The 20,174-nt window shown below is 38.1% G+C and overlaps 1 protein-coding gene and 1 pseudogene across 1 annotated transcript; one reads left to right on the forward strand and one right to left on the reverse strand.

Annotated features, from left to right (window-relative positions):
• Positions 1–5,636: 5,636 nt before the first annotated feature.
• On the reverse strand, positions 5,637–7,805 carry LOC141602244 (uncharacterized; annotated as a pseudogene).
• An 8,608-nt stretch (positions 7,806–16,413) lies between these two features.
• LOC141602245 (uncharacterized) lies at positions 16,414–19,197 on the forward strand. Its single transcript, XM_074422549.1, has one exon. The coding sequence runs from the start codon at positions 16,414–16,416 to the stop codon at positions 19,195–19,197; it is 2,784 nt and encodes a 927-aa protein (XP_074278650.1).
• Positions 19,198–20,174: the final 977 nt, after the last annotated feature.

Below are 20,174 nucleotides of genomic sequence, written 5' to 3' on the forward strand. Positions count from 1 at the left end.
CTGTTGGTTGAGAGCAGTTTAATGGGTGAGGAAATTAGTCAAGTAAATGATGCTCATATAAATGAGGATTAGGATCCCACTTAAATTGAGTCAGTGAGTGATGTTTATGCAGAAGAGCCCTTGGACACCATTGGTTTTGAGTCCATGGATACTCAATACCCTGACAAGGAGGGTGTGACTCCTGTTCTTACACCCTCAATAGGAGAAGAGCATACTAACACCAGCATGGTTCAAATTAATGTAGCACCTGCCAAAAGTTCAGTTTTGAGCACTTACCTAAGTCCTTTGAACACTTATATCAACAAGAGACTACATGAACCTTTGAACCTTGTTATGAGTGAATTACTAACCTTGCTTGATGATCAGAAATCTTGGAGTCCAAATGTAAAAAAACAAAAGAAATACGCCAAATTTAATTGCTCAAAATTTCCAAATTTTATACCCCACATCAAACACTGTCCAAAGTTCAGTCATGGTTGCTTGAGAAGTCTGAGATGTGTTCTTTCAATGCCACACTTTCATTTTTACATGCTGACAAGAATGCAAACTAGCCTAGTCCAACTGAGTGCTATTTCATATACATGTGAAGTAAAGATTGGTAGTAAGGAATGTAACATTTACCTGTTGCCATTGGATGATGTTGTGGGATGTTTTAAGAATCTTGGGGACCTGAAATATTATCCTTGGGTGAAGTCTATGCTGATAAGTAACACTTCCATTTCGAAAATGAATATTCTTGTTCAATCAAAGTTGAGCTTATTTGTCCAAGTTGAAACAACTCACTCTAAAACACATTGTCCTATTCTGAAGTATTTGTTGAATTATGGAGAGCTTCTAAGCTTAGAGTATAATTGTCGTGTCCTGGATAAAGTGGAAAAAAGGATGAATACTTCTGAAGTATTTGTGCCAAGGATTTCAGAATGGAAGTCAACTGTTTGTGGTGCAATGGATCACATTATCCACTGCTGTCCAGATCTGATCTCTCTGACTTTTGAGGAGATTAATGTTCCAAATATCTGCGGGGAATTGCTGAGAACATCAAGTTCAGGTTCCTCTCGAAACGCTGGAGGAACAACACATCAAGGCAGCAGCAGTCCCTCAATATTTGATCCAGGAATAATGAAGGATGCCTGGATGGATGAACCATATGAGTTTGGTGTTGTGCCAGCATTTGAACCAGGAATAGTGAAGCAGCAACAGTCCATCAACACTCCAAAGCCAAGCCACCTAATTCAAATCAATAATCCAGGAAGAGCAATACACCATCCTATTCTTGAGGATGATGGGTGTGCATGCAAGTATTCTATAAATGGTGGCCAACAATCTCAACTTAGAATTAAATCTCTTGAAGGGCCAGGGCATTTTCTTAAGCCATTTGACCCAGGGGGTTATACTTGTGGTTGTGATCAGTGTTCAAGAAAAGCAAACAGAGGGAAGGGACACCTTAGGGTTGGAAATGACTGGTTCCAACCCCAAACTGAGCTGAATGCAGCACATGAGCCTGTTTCCTACTTAAGGCAAGGAAATTTCTATAAGTTGTTTGATCCAGGAGGAGTCAATCAAATCCACTTCATGGGAATGCAGAAAATTTGTATCCCCTTACAAATAATAAGCATGAATGGATATGTGATAAAAGAGAATTCCTCTTTTATCCAACAGAATTTGAGGTCAAATTCTTTTGAACCAGGGGAGGTTGCAGCAGGAGCAAGGCCTAGGGGTCTCTCATTTTTAATGCCAAGGAATGACCATGGGTTGATGCCAAAGGACAACAAGCTTTGGTGCCCTTATTTTGATCAAGAAATGGATTTAAGAAACCTGAAATGCTCCAACAGTCTCAGAATTTCAGTTCTGAATTCAACTCCTCATATCTAGAGGTCTACTTGCTTAAAATTTATGTTCTTTATATGGATAAAATCTTGAAGAAGTCTACTTTCCTATGGAGTTGGAATCAACAGAAGTTAATGTGTATATTTCTCAGAATGAAGCTTCAAAGACTGTCACGCAGGAATGCAATGCTGTTTTCTGAAATGACCTGTTGTCACTCAAACCTGCATAACTCAAGATTTAGCCGTTCTTTTTGAGTAATTCTTTTTTGAGGTGAAAGCTAACTTCATTAGATTTCATTTGAGCTATCATGTGTATTTTTATCCAAATTGAGCTGGGAGATATGAATTTTTCAAATTGATGATGCTGCACAGGAAAACCACAGAACTCTCATTCTGACCTGATCTTACTCAAACTTCGATATCTCAAGTTCCAGACCATATTCTTATATGATTCTTTTTGGACATAAAAGCTAACTCCTTTAGCTTTCTTTTGGTACCTTCGAGGCATTTTAATTCATCTTGAGTAGAGAGTTATCAATGCTGCAGGAAAGGCCTGATTCCAGAATGCTATGAAGAAACTGGCAGCATTGTTCTTGTTCTATCAATAACTAATCTCCTTCCTTTTATGTAATTGGATCCTAGTCTCTAAAGAAAACTGTTAAGGGTTCATAGCAGTCCTAATCAAGCCAGGAAACAAGCATCAAGGAAGCCAAACACAAGCCTCAAGGGACCTGATTTGTCTTGCCATTTCAGGAAAGAAACAAAAGTGCTTTATTATGCTTTTTCTAAACTTTTCAGCAGCCTGTTTGTATCAGTTGTATTCGTCCTTATTAGTAGACTTTTGCTATGATTTTAACTTCTTTCGTAAGGCCTTGTCAGCCCTTAGATATTCAGACTTTGATTAAATGAAAAACCAGAGAAACTTTTCTCCAATTGAAATCTTCTTAACTTTTGCATTGCATTAGTTGAAAGTCAGGCTTAATAACATTCTGTGCTTGTTTGAATGTTGATTAATCTCCTGTTGGTAGAGCATAAACGATTCTGTGCATAGACTGTGAATTGTTTGTTCTTTGCTGTTCTTTTAGTTTGATGCTTACCTGTGCTTAGACTGTGGTAGTATTGCTAAATCCCCCAAATTACAAGTCTAATTTCCTGTGCTTACTGTGGGAATTAAATTAGCAATTATATCCTTTATTTGTTTGCAATTCAAACCAGAAAATCAATCACAAAAACATTTCTTTTATCCTTGTTCTGAACTGTATCAAGTTCATTTGTGGATGTCTTGAGTAATCTATTTATCATAGCTAGAGTCCTTGTTTAATCTTAAAACTTTTATCAGTATCACATTAAGTCTCATCTTATTTGTGACCAAGTTTTAGACTTTGTGAGGTTTATTTGCTATTTTAACCACAAATTAGAAGTTCTTTACATTCATTAGAATTTATGAATGTGTCCCATTTATGCTGCAAACCTCGTTAAACTCTGATTTATTGTGAACCCCTGGTGTTTACATACCACCAAAATGCTCTGAATAAGAGCATGAGGCCGGAACTCATGAGTAGAGAGAGGACATTTTTGTTCTTATATTTTTCCATTCATTCTCTCACAAGATGCTTTACATGCAAACTCTCACATATTCATCTTCTTCTTCATCAAAACATGAGATTTTTGATTCAAATTATTCATAAAAGATTACTAATATAATTAGTGTAATATATGAGTTTAGTAATCAATTTTAAGGTAAACTACTAAACAAATATCTAGCAAATATTATTTAGTGGGGATAAGGGATAATCTTGGGTGCAATCAAGAGGAGTGGCTTCTATACTTGAAGTCTTTAGAAGATCATCCTATTACTCATCATAGCACAAGAACAAGTGAAGGTAGGAGACCTTACTTGTGCCCATAAACCGAAATTTACAATGTAAGGGACATTGTTTTCTTATAAATCATTCTTTATGTTATGCATGCACTATATCTAAAGAATAGGAATATGAACCTAACACTTGTGACTCGTTGTGTTAAACAATTGTACTTGTTCATTAGTCCATGTGACTCGTTGTGTGAACCATTTGTCTTTTTTCATTAGTCCTTGTGTAAACCATTTGTTCTTGCTCATTAATGCTTGTGACTCGTTGTGTTAAAAAAATTATACTAACAATTGTACTTGTTCCTTAGTCCATGTGACTCGTTGTGTGAACCATTTGTCCTTGTTCATTAGTCCATTTGAGTCGCTGTGTTAAACAATTGTACTTGTTCATTAGTCCATGTGACTCGTTGTGTGAACCATTTGTCCTTGTTCATTAGTCCTTGTGACTTGTTGTGTAAACCATTTATCCTTGTTCATTAATCCTTGTGACTCGTTGTGTTAAAACAATTATACTTGTTCATTAGTCCATGTGACAAGTTGTGTGAACCCTTTGTTCTTGTTCATTAGCCCTTGTGACTCGTTGTGTTAAACAATTGTACTTGTTCCTTAGTCCATGTGACTCGTGTGAACCATTTGTCCTTGTTCATTAGTCCTTGTGACTTGTTGTGTAAACCATTTATCCTTGTTCATTAATCCTTGTGACTCGTTGTGTTAAAACAATTGTACTTGTTCATTAGTCCATGTGACTCGTTGTGTGAACCCTTTGTTCTTGTTCATTAGCCCTTGTGACTTGTTGTGTTAAACAATTGTACTTGTTCCTTTGTCCATGTGACTCGTTGTGTGAATCATTTGTCCTTGTTCATTAGTCCTTGTGGCTCGTTATGTAAACCATTTATCCTTGTTCATTAGTCCTTGTGAGTCGTTGTGTTAAACAATTGTACTTGTTCATTAGTCCATGTGACTCGTTGTGTGAACCATTTATCGTTGTTCATTAGTCCTTGTCACTCGTTGTGTAAACCATTTATCCTTGTTCATTAATCCTTGTGACTCGTTGTGTTAAAACAATTGTACTTATTCATTAGTCCATGTGACTCGTTGTGTGAACCATTTGTTCTTGTTCATTAGCCCTTGTGACTCGTTGCGTTAAACAATTGTACTTGTTCCTTAGTCCATGTGACTCCTTGTGTGAACCATTTGTCCTTGTTCATTAGTCCTTGTGACTCGTTGTGTTAAACAATTGTCTTGTTCAATAGTGCATATTACTCGTTGTGTTAAAACAATTTTCCTTGTTCATTAGTCCATGTGACTCGTGTGAACCATTTGTCCTTGTTCATTAGTCCTTGTGACTCGTTGTGTTAAACAATTGTACTTTTTCATTAGTCCATGTGACTCCTTGTGTGAACCATTTGTCCTTGTTCATTAGTCCTTGTGACTCGTTGTGTTAAGCAATTGTACTTGTTCATTAGTCCATGTGACTCGTTGTGTGAACCATTTGTCCTTGTTCATTAGTCCTTGTGAGTCGTTATGTTAAACCAATTGTACTTGTTCATTAGTCCATGTGACTCGTTGTGTGAACCATTTGTCCTTGTTCATTAGTCCTTGTGACTCGTTGTGTAAACCATTTGTCCTTGTTCATTAGTCCTTGTGACTCGTTATTTTAAAACAATTGTACTTGTTCATTAGTCCATGTGACTCGTTGTGTGAACCATTTGTCCTTGTTCATTAGTCCTTGTGACTCATTGTGTTAAACAATTGTACTTGTTCATTAGTTCATGTGACTCGTTGTGTGAACCAGTGGCGGATCCAGGAATTAATTTTTCCGGTGTCCCTTTATATTAGATAACAATAAGTAAATAAGTAAATAAATAAGTTCAAAAAAAACAATGAATAAAAGGTCTTAGATAACAAACTGAATTCAAGTACTGAAAAACATAAAACATTTAAACCAAGCATCCCCTACGCGATTTCATATTTTGAAAACGATATATAATATCATCATTAGAAACAGACTCACATATTTCTCTTTCTACATACGTTACTAAGCAATCATTCAAAAAATCATCATACATTCGATTTCTTAACTTTGTCTTGACTTATTTCATAGCGGAGAAGGCTCTTTCCACACTAGCAGTAGAAACCGGTAGAATTAAAGCTAGCTTTAGCAACAAAAATACATCTGGATATATAACATTCTTTCTTGTCTCTACCATCACCCGAGCCAAATCTCCAAGACTTTTGAGTCCTATTAATACAGCGTGAGACCGAACATCCACAATGTAGTTTTTGAGTTCACTAGAGAGTACTCTCACAAGGACATCGTCAAAATCGTATGGATAAAAGCTTGCCATTTCCTGTAACTTTGACAAATTAAAAACATGAAAATTATCCTTAGGGCTCAAGCAAGCAATGCAAAGTAGTAACTCTGTGTTTACTTTATCGAATCGATCATTAAGCTCTTGAAGTTGCAAGTCAATCACTGCACAAAAAACATCTACCCGATAGTGATGTAGATTTGTATTTTGCACAGCTCTTCGTTTTGGCCTTCCTGGGGAAACATAAATATCATTTATATCAACTACTTCAACATCACAATTGTAGCAAAATTGGTGCACTTTCTCTAAAAGATCGTCCCACTCAGTATCCTCTTCCCTCATCGCCTGAAGTCTTTGTTTGCAAACATTTACCAAGTGCATAGCATTCTCTATGTTTTGGTCTTCCCGCTGCAAAGCCACTGATAACCCATTTGTGATTCCAAGAACATCCACCATCAAATGCAATATGAAAATGAAGTCAAATGAACGCAAGAAGGCCATTAAACCACGAGCATTCTTCTTATGAGACGAGTTGGTAACATCGTTGTATATAAAATCAAGCACGTCAATAACGTCAAGAAAGCTCTCTTGCAAGTTAACCAACGATCTATAATGAGATCCCCACCTTGTGTCGCCAGGCCTCTTAATTCCACGCTCTTGGTTTAACCCCTTCCCTGTTTCAATATCCCCGTTGCTTATAGCAGCTGCAATTCATATACCTCTTAACTCTCTAAACACATCCCTTCGTTTACATGAAGAACCAATGACATTAACCACATCCGAAACCAAATCAAAAAACCAAACCACGTCAAGATGACCTTTCGCGGTAGCTACAAGGGTGAGTTGTAACTGGTGAGCAAAACAATGAGTATAGTATGCAGACGAGTTATCACTTTGTATCAAGGTCTTTAAGCCGCCAAACTCACCTCGCATATTGCTCGCACCGTCATATCCTTGCCCTCTTATACTAGACATGCTTAGTTTGAACTCATCAAAGAATGAATCAATTGCCGACTTTAGTGATAAAGCAGAAGTGTTATTAACATGGACTACTCCAATAAAACTTCTACAACTATCCCTTGTTTATTAAGATAATGCAGAATGATCGCCATTTGTTCTTTATATGAAACGTCACTAGATTCATCAACCAAAAGACCAAACAAGTCATCTCCAAGTTCCTCAAAAATGAGTTTAAGAGTCTCCTTTGCTGCACAATTAACAATTTCTCTTTGGATACTAAGAGCAATTAGTTGCAAATTACCGGAGACACTTTTTAACATTACCTTTTCTATGTCTTTACTTAAGTAGCCTGCAACTTTCAATAGTTCGATATAATTTCCCCGATTATTTGATTCTTCCGATTCATTATGCCCACGAAAAGGTAACCCCATACGCAATAAATATCTACAACAAATAACAGAGGCCTCCAAACGAGTCTTATAATCCTTTTTATCTTGCTCTGAGAACTCTTGAAATACAGTTTGAATAGAATTTTTCTCATCTTTTAAATTCGTATCTTTCCACTGCAAGATTATGGGCACTATTAACTTCCCCAATATGTTCACTGAGCCTTTGTTTCTTATTCCAGTAAGAAAAACCCTCTCCCACAAAGGCGTCTCCACCTCTAACACAGTCCGGCTTAAATAAGTAACAAGGTAAGCAAAATAAAGCATCTTTTTTCTTACTATACTCTAGCCAATTTTCATGCTTATCAAACCATTCGGCACTAAATCTTCGAGATTTTCCTCCGATTAACTTAAATGGGAATTTGTGATTTTTTGGTTGAACAGGACCCATTTGAATATATTTTCTCCTAACTTCATTTTGTATACCGGGATGATATTAAGTTTTTTTCTTTCCCCATGATCAGTTGGAAGATTATTCCAATCTACTTCCTCATTAGGACTAAACTCACAACTTTGTCCTCCCAATTGTTCTCGATGTTGAGGCAGACGATTAGTTCTTGTGATGAATTTGTCCATTAAACTGATTCAATTAAGAAATATTTCAAATTCTCTATAACAATTTATCAGAAAAACTTTATGATAATTTAGGTATCACATAACTCTATATTAATGTTTTAAAACCCTCAAAACGAATTGAAACAAGTACAAAATTGATAATTTAATTGAATAATGCTAAAATATAACGGCGTAAATAACTATTTATCGAAATCTAAAAAAAAAAAGAGCAAAAACAGGATACTGGTCTACTGGATACATAGTTAATTAATCAATGATTCATGGAGAATTGGAGACAATTAAAAAAGGCAAAATCGACTAAGTAGTAAAAGAGTAGAACAATTAAAACTTACTTTGATACTAAAATATTAAATTGGAACGCCAAATTATTGCTCCAAGAAATATCAATTTGCTATCTTCATCTCCTGGTAATTCTTAGCGTTATCTTCCCCCTTTTGCTTCTTGATTCGTGTAAACAAATGAAAAAATTGTCTACTATATTACTTTTGCTTTAAAAATTTTTATTCTATAATATTTTAATAATTTACTAATGTTTACAGCTAGTTTATTGTTAGCTAGCAAGTGGTCCCCTTATTTTTTTATTGAAAAAACAAAAGATTAGAATAATTAGTGTGAGATAAGCAAGCACAACTTTTTATGGGGTCCTATCTCACAATTTGTGGTGTCCTCCTCTATTTTGAGTTCAAAACTGTGAAAGCACTTAATATTTTTTTTTTATGTTTGGGGTGTCCAAGGACCCCACTAGCTTAAGAGTAGATCCGCCACTGGTGTGAACCATTTGTCCTTCTTTCTTAGTAAATGTGACTCGTTGTGTGAACCATTTGTCCTTGTTCATTAGTCCTTGTGACTCGTTGTGTTAAACAAGTGTACTTGTTCAATAGTTCATGTGACTCGTTGTGTGAACCATTTGTCCTTGTTCATTAGTCCTTGTGTAAACTATTTGTTCTTGTTCATTAATGCTTGTGATTCGTTGTGTTAAAAAAATTGTACTAACAATTGTACTTGTTCCTTAGTCCATGTGACTCGTTGTGTGAACCATTTATCCTTGTTCATTAGTCCTTGTGAGTCGTTGTGTTAAACAATTGTACTTGTTCATTAGTCCATGTGACTCGTTGTGTGAAGCATTTGTCCTTGTTCATTAGTCCTTGTGACTTGTTGTGTAAACCATTTATCCTTGTTCATTAATCCTTGTGACTCGTTGTGTTAAAACAATTGTAATTGTTCATTAGTCCATGTGACTCGTTGTGTGAACCCTTTGTTCTTGTTCATTAGCCCTTGTGACTCGTTGTGTTAAACAATTGTACTTGTTCCTTAGTCCATGTGACTCGTTGTGTGAACCATTTGTCCTTGTTCATTAGTCCTTGTGGCTCGTTATGTAAACCATTTATCCTTGTGAGTCGTTGTGTTAAACAATTGTACTTGTTGATTAGTCCATGTGACTCGTTGTGTGAACCATTTGTCCTTGTTCATTAGTGATGCAGGAGCACTTGAAGAAATGAAAATGAAACTCACATTTCTGAGGGTTTCAAAATGGGCTCAATTATCGTGAATATGATAGCATGGAGAGGCCAAGGTGACGGGCTGGAGTCCGTCTAAGTCAACACGCCAACCAAGGAGGGTCAAGGTCGGTGCTGATGGAGGTGTTTAAGATTATTAGTTTCCTTATTTTTGCTTTCCTAATTCTAGTCAATAAATTTAAGGTAATATTGTTATTTCCTTATAGTTTCTTTCCTAATCTTAGAAAGATTGTAATAAGGCAGTTTGCCATAATATGGGTCGGATTTCCTAATCAGTTTAGGACAACTTAAGGAAGTTTAGGGAAGGGAGGTCGGTTTCCTTATAGTATAAATAGGGTCTTTTGTATTCAGTTTTATTCATTCAAGTTTAGAGATTAATACAAGTTTTCTTGTTGCTTATTGCTTACGAGCTTTGAGAGTCTTATTTCTTTCTTGCGAGGGAGAGATTAGAGTGTGGTTGATCCTTGCGAGGTGAGAGTCACAAAAACCAGTCGTGTGTGAGTTCGAGTTCCTTGTGAGGGAGGAGAGTTTATTCACGTCATATCTTTTAATTTCCGTTCAAAAACATATAAAAGTCAAATAAACAGTTTAATATTCCGCTGCGTTTTTTACAACAAATTCCGAACAGTCCAACGTATTGTTCATATATTTAAAATCGACCAGATTTTACATCAATTTGGTTACCAGAGCAAGGTTATTAATTTGTTTCTTAACAAGTTAATCTTGGGAAGTAAGGATGCCGGGAGAGGACGATTCCAGCAAGACAACCGGTGATGGTTCAAGCACACTTCAAGAACAGCTAGATGAGATGAAACAAGCTATGGCCGAGCTAAAGTATTGAAACAAATCAAACCGAGAAAGGCCACATTTCACCCGGTTTTGGACCTCGTCACAATTTGAGGTCTAACACCAAAACCGTGTAAGAAGTCATGGCTCCAACCGTCCTAATTCTTATCTTGGGTGAGTTTGGGACGTTTTTGTGTAGGATCTTTTATCTCCTAGGGCTGCCATTCAGATTTTAATTGAAGAAACATTGCAATGGTACAAGGGGACCCGGTTTTGAACAATGAGCTAAATGTCGCTATCAATCTTTCTTCTTTTGTTCCAACAAAGCTCAAATGACTTTTTGGCTGCAGCATGGAGTCTTACACGGTTCTCCTCAAGCCCCAATCAGTCCATATAATCATAAATAAGAAGTTGAGCTACAAACAAGGAAGATTGGACTATTAGTTTACTTTCTTTGCTTTATGTCCTTTTCATTTCAGCATTGTCATAGCCTTGGCTGCCGTTTTTCTTGGTTTTTAGCTGCTCATTTTGTGGCCCTTAGATGCAACTAGTAATCAAGGGTCAAGATTGTAAGCCTTGGTCTATATAAACCAAGCTAGGCACTTGAGAAACTTCAGATTTGAATGAACATTAATACAAGTGAAAACCTAGTTTTTCCTCTTAAATTCTTTGCTTTGTGCTAGAAGACCCTCCTATGCTTAGTGCTAGGGGTTGAGTGAGTTCTTTGCTAGGTGCTTGAACAAGCTCTTAGTCTTAAACCTTGGCTTTGTGCTTGGTTTATTTCATATCCAATTCACTCGATCTTTAGCATTTGAGTCACGGTTTTAAGCTTTGTTTTCTGTCCATTTTCGAGTCCTAAGAGTTTTATTCCAAATTGGTTATCAGAGCTTTGGTTAACAACAAAATCCTTTCTTTGTGAGTTCATTATACCCTAACCACATTAAAAACACAAAAAACAACCATGAGTGAAGAAAGGATTGCTGGAATTGAAACACAAGTTACTCAACTTTCTGAAAAATGTGATTTGTTGCTAGAATCTCTCAATGTTATCATGGCTAATATTCCAACACCACCACCAAGAGGAGGACAACCACCTAGAGGCAGGGGTAGAGGCCGTGGCTTCATGGGTAGAGGACGAGCTCATGGTGGCCGTGAGGAAGAGGAGCTTTCTGATTCGGAGGAATCCATGGCCGAGGCCTTTCATGGAGAGCCCAACAAAGACTTAAAGGTAGAGATTCCTGATTTTCATGGTAGTTTAAACCCCGAGGATTTGTTAGATTGGTTTAGGACCATTGAAAGAGTCTTTGAGTATAAAGGTTATTCCGATAGCAAAGCTTTTAAAGTTGCAATCTTGAAACTCAAAGGCTATGCCTCCCTTTGGTATGAGAACTTAAAAATCAGAGAAGAAGGGATGGTAAGGAACCTATTAAGTCTTGGTTAAAACTGAAAAAGAAGCTTAATGAGAAGTTTATACCTAAAGAGTACACTCAAGACATTTTCATTAAGCTCACACAACTTAAACAAGACCAACAACCACTTGAGTCATATCTTAGAGACTTTGAACAACTTACTTTGCAATGTGAACTCAATGAGAAGCCCGAACAGAAAATTGCTAGATTTGTTGAAGGGTTAGATACTAAGATTGCTCATAGGGTTAGAATGCAACAAGTATGGTCCTTTGATGAAGCCGTTAATTTGGCTTTGAGGGTTGAGAAATTGGGTAAAGGGAAGGCTACAACCACCAAACCATCCGCCAAAACAGCCACCTTTAAACCCCCAACCGGTTTCAAAATTAATGAACCACCCTCTCAAAACAAAACCCCATACTTGACAAAGGAAAACAAGTCGAAACCTCACAAAAAAGACCATGCCTCTCAAAAAATGTTACCAATGCCAAGGTTATGGTCACTTTGCCAAAGAATGCCCAACCAAGAGAGCCCTTAGTAGCTTTGAAGTGGTTCATTGGGGTGATGATGAGATCCTTGTGTGTGATGAGGATGAGGGAGGGACGGACCATGAGGAGGCTGATGTGGTTATGCCGGATGCGGGTCTTAGCTTGGTTACTTGGAGAGTGATGCATACCCAACCCCAACCCTTGGAAATGGACCAAAGACAACAAATCTTTAGGTCTAGGTGCACCATTAAGGGAAGAGTTTGCAATCTTATCATTGATGGAGGGAGTTGTACCAATGTAGCCTCTAGTACTCTCATTGAAAAGCTATCTTTACCCACACAAGACCATCCTAGTCCTTATAAATTAAGGTGGCTTAACAAGGGGGCAGAAGTTAGAGTGGATAAGCAATGCCTTGTAACCTTCTCCATTGGCAAGAACTATTCGGATGAGGCCCTTTGTGATGTTCTACCTATGGATGCTTGTCATCTTCTTCTTGGGAGGCCTTGGGAGTTTGATAGGGATTCGGTACACCATGGGAGAGACAACACTTACACCTTCAAGTTTGGCTCAAGAAAGGTCATTCTAACACCACTTCCACCCGTCCTTAAGCATACTACACCACCATCCATGCTTGAGCCTTCAAAAGAGGTATTATTGATCAATGAGGCCGAGATGCTCCAAGAGTTAAAGGGTGATGAAGATGTCTATGCTCTTGTTGCAAAAGATGTGGTTTTTGGGCAGAATGTGTCACTTCCTAAGGAGGTCCAAGAGCTCCTCCAATCCTATGAAGACGTGTTCCCAAATGAGCTTCCAAGTGGCTTGCCTCCTCTTAGGGGCATTGAACATCAAATTGATTTCATTCCGGGAGCTACATTACCAAACAAGGCTGCCTATAGAAGTGATCCTAAAGCTACTCAAGAATTACAACAACAAATTGGAGAACTTGTGAGCAAAGGCTTTGTGAGAGAGTCCCTTAGTCCGTGTCTTTGTCCCGCCCTCTTAGTGCCAAAGAAAGATGGGTCTTGGAGGATGTGTACGCATAGTAGAGCTATCAACAACATTACCATCAAGTATAGGTTCCCAATACCTAGGCTTGATGACATCTTGGATGAGCTTAGTGGAGCTCAATTGTTTTCAAAGATTGATTTAAGGCAAGGCTATCACCAAGTAAGAATCAAAGAAGGAGATGAATGGAAAACGGCATTCAAAACTAAGCATGGGTTATATGAGTGGCTTGTGATGCCCTTTGGTCTTTCTAATGCACCAAGTACCTTCATGAGGCTCATGACCGAGGTACTTAGACCTTACTTGGGCAGATTTGTGGTTGTTTACTTTGATGATATCTTGGTTTATAGTCCTTCCAAAGAAGAGCATCTCAAGCATTTGCAAGTGTTGTTTGAAACCCTTAGGGAGCACAAGTTGTATGGCAAGCTAGAGAAGTGTTCTTTTATGCAAAATGAAGTCCAATTCTTGGGCTTTATCATTTCTGACCGAGGCATATTGGTTGATCAAGAGAAGGTTAAAGCAATCAAATCATGGCCTATACCTAAGAACATCACGGATGTAAGGAGTTTCCATGGGTTGGCATCATTCTATAGGAGGTTCATCAAAGATTTTAGCACACTTATGGCTCCTATAACCAAATGTATGAAGAAAGGGGAGTTCAAATGGGGAGACAAGGCTGAATCATCCTTCAATATCATCAAAGAGAAGCTTTGTGAGTCTCCTATTCTTACTTTGCCAAATTTCAATAAGTTGTTTGAAGTTGAGTGTGATGCTAGTGGCATTGGCATTGGGGCTGTCCTTGTTCAAGAGCACAAGCCAATTGCTTACTTTAGTGAGAAATTGAGTGGTGCCAAACTCAACTACTCAACTTATGATAAGGAGTTCTATGCTATTGTTCGAGCCTTAACCCATTGGAGTCACTACTTGAAACCACGACCATTCGTCCTACATTCTGATCATGAGGCTCTCAAATACATTAATGGTCAACACAAGCTCAATCATAGGCATGCTAAATGGGTGGAGTTCTTACAATCCTTCAACTTCTCAAGCAAGTACATAGAGGGGAAAGATAACATAGTGGCTGATGCATTGTCAAGGAGGTTCATTATGTTGAGTTTCATGGAGCAAAGGGTCCTTGGGTTTGAGTACATGAAAGAATTATATGTGGAAGATCCGGATTTTAAAGGAGAATGGGAGCTCCTTCAATCTGGCCAAATCAAGCTCAAGAGCAAATACTTGGTTCAAAATGGGTTCTTATTCTTTGGGAACAAGTTGTGTGTGCCTAGGGGACCTTATAGAAACTTATTGATAAGGGAAGTTCACTCCAATGGTCTTGCCGGACACTTTGGCAATCAAAAGACCTATGACATACTCCAAGAGCAATTCTATTGGCCTAAGATGCTTGGGGATGTCCAAGATGTGATCAAGAGGTGTGCTCCTTGTCAACAATCAAAATCCTACTTCCAAACAGGCCCCTACACTCCTTTGCCGGTTCCAAATCAACCATGGGAAGACATAAGCATGGATTTCATTGTTGCTTTACCAAGAACTCAAAGAGGGAAGGATTCAATCATGGTGGTTATGGATAGATTTAGCAAAATGGCTCATTTCATTGCTTGCAAGAAAACTGAAGATGCAACTAGTGTGGCCGAGCTCTATTTCAAAGAAGTGGTCAAGCTACATGGTATTCCTAAGTCCATTGTCTCGGATAGGGATTCCAAGTTCATGAGTCATTTTTGGAGAACCTTATGGAAGCTACTCAAAACAAGGCTCTTGTTTAGCACCTCCCATCACCCTCAAACTGATGGGCAATCGGAAGTTACCAACAAGACCTTGGGGAGGATCCTTAGGTGCACGGTTGCAAGGTCATTGAAAGATTGGGACCTCAAACTAGCTCAAGCCGAGTTTGCCTTCAACCGAGCCCCTTCCACAACCACGGGCAAGTCTCCATTTGAGGTGGTATATGGCGTGAATCCTATGATGCCTACTGATTTGGCACCCATCAAAAGAAATACCATTGATTATGATGCTAAGAAAAGGGTTGAACAAATGCTCCATCTCCATGAACAAGTCAAGAAGCAAATTGAGAAGGCTAATGAGACTCACAAGGCCAAATCCAAGGGTGTTAAGGGAACCAAAAGCTTTGAACCCGGAGATCTTGTTTGGATACACTTGAGGAAGGAAAGATTTCCAGAAAAGAGGAAGAATAAGCTCATGCCTAGAGCTGATGGTCCATTCGAAGTACTTGAGAAGTTCGGGTCCAATGCATACAAGATAAACCTTCCCGGAGAATATGGAGTCCATGGAACTTTCAATGTTGGGGATCTAAGTCCTTATTATGAAGAGATTGAGGAGGATAAGCTCGAGGATTTGAGGGCAAATCCTTTTCAAGAAGGGGAGATTGAAACAAATCAAACCGAGAAAGGCCACATTTCACCCGGTTTTGGACCTCGTCACAATTTGAGGTCTAACACCAAAACCGTCTAAGAAGTCATGGCTCCAACCGTCCTAATTCTTATCTTGGGTGAGTTTGGGACGTTTTTGTGTAGGATCTTTTATCTCCTAGGGCTGCCATTCAGATTTTAATTGAAGAAACATTGCAATGGTACAAGGGGACCCGGTTTTGAACAATGAGCTAAATGTCGCTATCAATCTTTCTTCTTTTGTTCCAACAAAGCTCAAAGGACTTTTTGGCTGCAGCATGGAGTCTTACACGGTTCTCCTCAAGCCCCAATCAGTCCATATAATCATAAATAAGAAGTTGAGCTACAAACAAGGAAGATTGGACTATTAGTTTACTTTCTTTGCTTTATGTCCTTTTCATTTCAGCATTGTCATAGCCTTGGCTGCCGTTTTTCTTGGTTTTTAGCTGCTCATTTTGTGGCCCTTAGATGCAACTAGTAATCAAGGGTCAAGATTGTAAGCCTTGGTCTATATAAACCAAGCTAGGCACTTGAGAAACTTCAGATTTGAATGAACATTAATACAAGTGAAAACCTAGTTTTTCCTCTTAAATTCTTTGCTTTGTGCTAGAAGACCCTCCTATGCTTAGTGCTAGGGGTTGAGTGAGTTCTTTGCTAGGTGCTTGAACAAGCTCTTAGTCTTAAACCTTGGCTTTGTGCTTGGTTTATTTCATATCTAATTCACTCGATCTAAGTCACGGTTTTAAGCTTTGTTTTCTGTCCATTTTCGAGTCCTAAGAGTTTTATTCCAAGTATATGATGAAGAACCTTCCAATTGGACGAGGTAGAGAACGAAGTCCAAGTCGTAGTAGGTCTCGTGGATCATATTCTGATGATGCGGTTCCCAAGTCCAAAAAGGAGAACAAAAACGATGATGATCGAGGTCTAAAACTTGACATACCTGATTTCAATGGAGATTTGGATCCCGAAAAGTTTTTGGATTGGATTAGGAAAGCTGAACGAGTTTTCGAGTACAAGCAATACGATGAGCATAAACAATTCAAGGTAGCTATTCTAAAACTCACTAAATATGCATCATTATGGTATGAAAACTTGAAAAAACAGAGGAAGCGAGATAAGAAGAGCAAGATTGATACTTGGGAGAAACTTAAGAAGCACCTTATGAGGAGATTCTTACCAAGAGATTATGAGCAAGAAAATTACCTAAAATTGCAATCTTTATCACAAGAAAATCTGTCCGTGGCCGAGTACATTAAAGAATTGGAAAGGATGATGATTGTTTGTGATCTTGAAGAGAAGGAAGAGCTTAGAGTTGCAAGATTCATCAAGGGTCTAATACCATCACTTGCATCAAAAGTTGAGGTTCAGATTTACAATGGGTTTGATGATGTGTGTCGTTTGGCTCTAAAATTCGAAAAGCAAGACAAAACAAAGAAATCATATACCTATTCGAAAGGAGCAAGTTCTGGCTCGAGTTCTTATTCTAAACCAACAACGAGCAAGCAAAAGGAAGTTGTGACAGAAGAAGTAAAGGACAAAGGTAAGGGTGTCGTGGAACCTAAGGGTAGCTCATTAAGACGCTGTTTTAAATGCCAAGGCTATGGTCACATAGCTAATGAATGTCCACAAAAGAGAGCACTTACCGCTCAAGAATTGCGCAACATAGTTCCAGCATTCGTTCAAACCGAACAGTCAACAGAACTGTCTGATATTGAAGAGGACGAAGAAGAAGGTGTCGCCTATGATGTTGATCCATTGAGTGAAGAGGAGTGTTTGGTAATTCGTAATCTTCATGTGGAAACAACTCCGGTTGAAGCTGAACAAAGGGAGCAAATATTTCACACTCGTTGCAAGGTACATTCTAAAATTTGCAATCTAATTATTGATAGTGGATCATGTACCAATGTTGTGTCAAAGGAGTTAGTTGATGAGCTGAAATTACAAACCAAGAATCATAATAAGCCATATAAATTGCATTGGTTGAATGGGGACAATGGAATACAAGTAAGGAAGCAAGCATTAGTTTCTTTGAGCTTGGGACCTTATAATGATGATATTTGGTGCGACGTGATTCCTATGAGCGCGTGCCATATTCTATTAGGACGACCATGGCAGTTTGATCGAAAGGTTGAACATGATGGAAGAACTAACATATATAGCGTGACCAAGGGCAAAACAACATTCAATTTGAAGCCTTTATCACCTAATAAAATCAAGGAGCTGAAATCAAAGAAGGGGAGCTTATTTATGAAAGCTCGTGAGGTTGAAGAGGTTCTAGCTCGTGGAGAACAAGCCTATGTTCTTATGGTTCGTGAATTAGAAGCCAATGGTGAAGGGAGCAGCCGTGAAGTTCAAGGACTATTAAAGGAGTGTTGCGATGTATTTCCCGAAGAATTACCGGTTGGATTACCTCCTTTAAGAGGTATTGAACATCAAATTGACTTAATTCCAGGAGCTCAATTACCAAATAAACCAGCCTATCGTTGTAATCCCGAAGAAGCAGAAGAATTACAAAGGCAAGTACAAGAATTAATTGATAGGGTTTATGTTCAAGAAAGTTTGAGTCCTTGTGCCGTACCAGCTCTATTGGTTCCAAAGAAAGATGGGAGTTGGAGGATGTGTATTGATAGTAGGGCCGTTAACAATATCACAATAAAATATCGATTTTCTATGCCGAGGTTGGATGATATGTTAGACGAGTTGAGTGGATCACGAGTATTTTCGAAGCTTGATTTACGAAGTGGTTATCATCAAATGAGAATTCGTGAAGGTGACGAATGGAAAACAGCGTTCAAGACTAAGCAAGGGTTGTATGAGTGGCTCGTTATGCCATTTAGTCTTTACAATGCTCCTAGTTCGTTTATGAGATTGATGAACGAAGTGTTGAGGCCGTTCTTAAACAAGTTTGTGGTGGTGTATCTCGATGATATTCTTATTTATAGCAAGAGCAAGGAGGAACATATTGAACATCTCCGTGAAGTGTTTAAAATGCTACGAAAACAGAAACTATATGGCAAAATGGAGAAGTGCACGTTCATGGTGTCAAGCGTGGTGTTCCTAGGTTATATTGTTGGTGAGAATGGTGTGAGCATGGATCCGTCCAAGGTGGAGGCAATCAAGGCATGGCCGGTTCCTAAATTAACAACTGAGGTTCGTAGTTTCCATGGTTTGGCTTCATTTTATCGAAGGTTTATCCAAAATTTCAGTACAATCATGGCGCCTATAACCGAGTTGACGAAGAAGGGTGAATTTGTATGGACTCCTAGTGCAGAGAAGGCATTCGAAGAGGTAAAATCTAAACTAAGCTCTGCACCTGTTTTAACACTTCCTAATTTTGATAAATTATTCGAAGTTGAGTGTGATGCGAGTGGAGTTGGGATTGGGGCTGTTTTGGTGCAAGATAAACGGCCAGTAGCTTACTTTAGTGAAAAGTTGGGTGGTGCGCGATTGAATTACTCGACTTATGATAAGGAGTTCTATGCAATTGTGAGAGCATTCGATCATTGGGGTCATTATTTGCGACCTAAACCATTTGTGTTACATTCGGATCATGAAGCATTGAAGCATATTCATGGACAATAGAAGTTAAATCAAAGACATGCCAAGTGGGTTGAGTTTCTACAATCTTTTACTTTCTGATACAAAATATAGGTTTTCCATAAATCATTAGGACTAGTTTATTTCCTAATTAGAGATTATTATTAGTTTATTTTATTTCCTAGTTAACAGAATAAGGCAAGACGGTTTTAGGTAAGTTTCAGATTGTTTTAGGTTAGCTAGGTTGGTTTCTAACTCCTATATAAGGAGGTCTAATGTATTGTTTATCATATAGATTGAGTTATTGAATAAAAATAGTGAGTTTTTCGTTTACAGTTGTAAACATCGGTTCGACGAGTTCGTTCCAAAATTGTTATTGTTTGACGCGTTTTTAAGCATTAACCCGAGTTATAATCAATAGGTCTTGATTATAGTTTACCATTGGTTGAGTTATACGTCTAGCTCAAGCAAATATCTCATTGGTTTGTTTTCTTCATAGATCTCGAATCAAATATCCCTTGTTACTTTATTTTCGTTCACTAAATACGAAAACACATAAAAATTACAGATTCGAGTTATAATCAGACAGTCACTGAAACGGTTCAAATTGTTCCAGAATCGATTAACTCGACAATCAGACAGTCTTCAGCACTGTCCAGTTTTGTTAGTTCCGCTGCAAACTCACGAGTTCTATTCTTTTGAGTATAATTCGTATCATAAGTGGTATCAGAGCTTCGGCTCTTGATTTCCTTAAATTAAGACGGTCTTATGGGGATGATCGAGATAGAAGGCTACAAAGATTTATTCTTTCACGAAGAAATTCAAATGGAAGGTAACTATTTCTTAAATCTGGATTTACCTCCGTTCTTTGATGATTATGATGAGCTGTTGTTTCATAAGGGTGGAGAATGTGCTGTTTACAACGTTGCTTCTTCAATTGATTTCAATCAACGTCTAAAATTTGATGTTTATGGTGATGGGTATACGGTTGTTTCTTTGGTCAAGGAGCCGTGTTATTTGTT

The sequence above is a fragment of the Silene latifolia genome, chromosome 9 (genome assembly GCF_048544455.1).
Source record: "Silene latifolia isolate original U9 population chromosome 9, ASM4854445v1, whole genome shotgun sequence".
Classification (NCBI taxonomy): Eukaryota; Viridiplantae; Streptophyta; class Magnoliopsida; order Caryophyllales; family Caryophyllaceae; genus Silene; species Silene latifolia.

Excerpts from the sequence above, each read along its gene's own strand:
- LOC141602245 (XM_074422549.1), top strand. The coding sequence starts at position 16,414 with ATGAAGAACCTTCCAATTGGACGAGGTAGAGAACGAAGTCCAAGTCGT.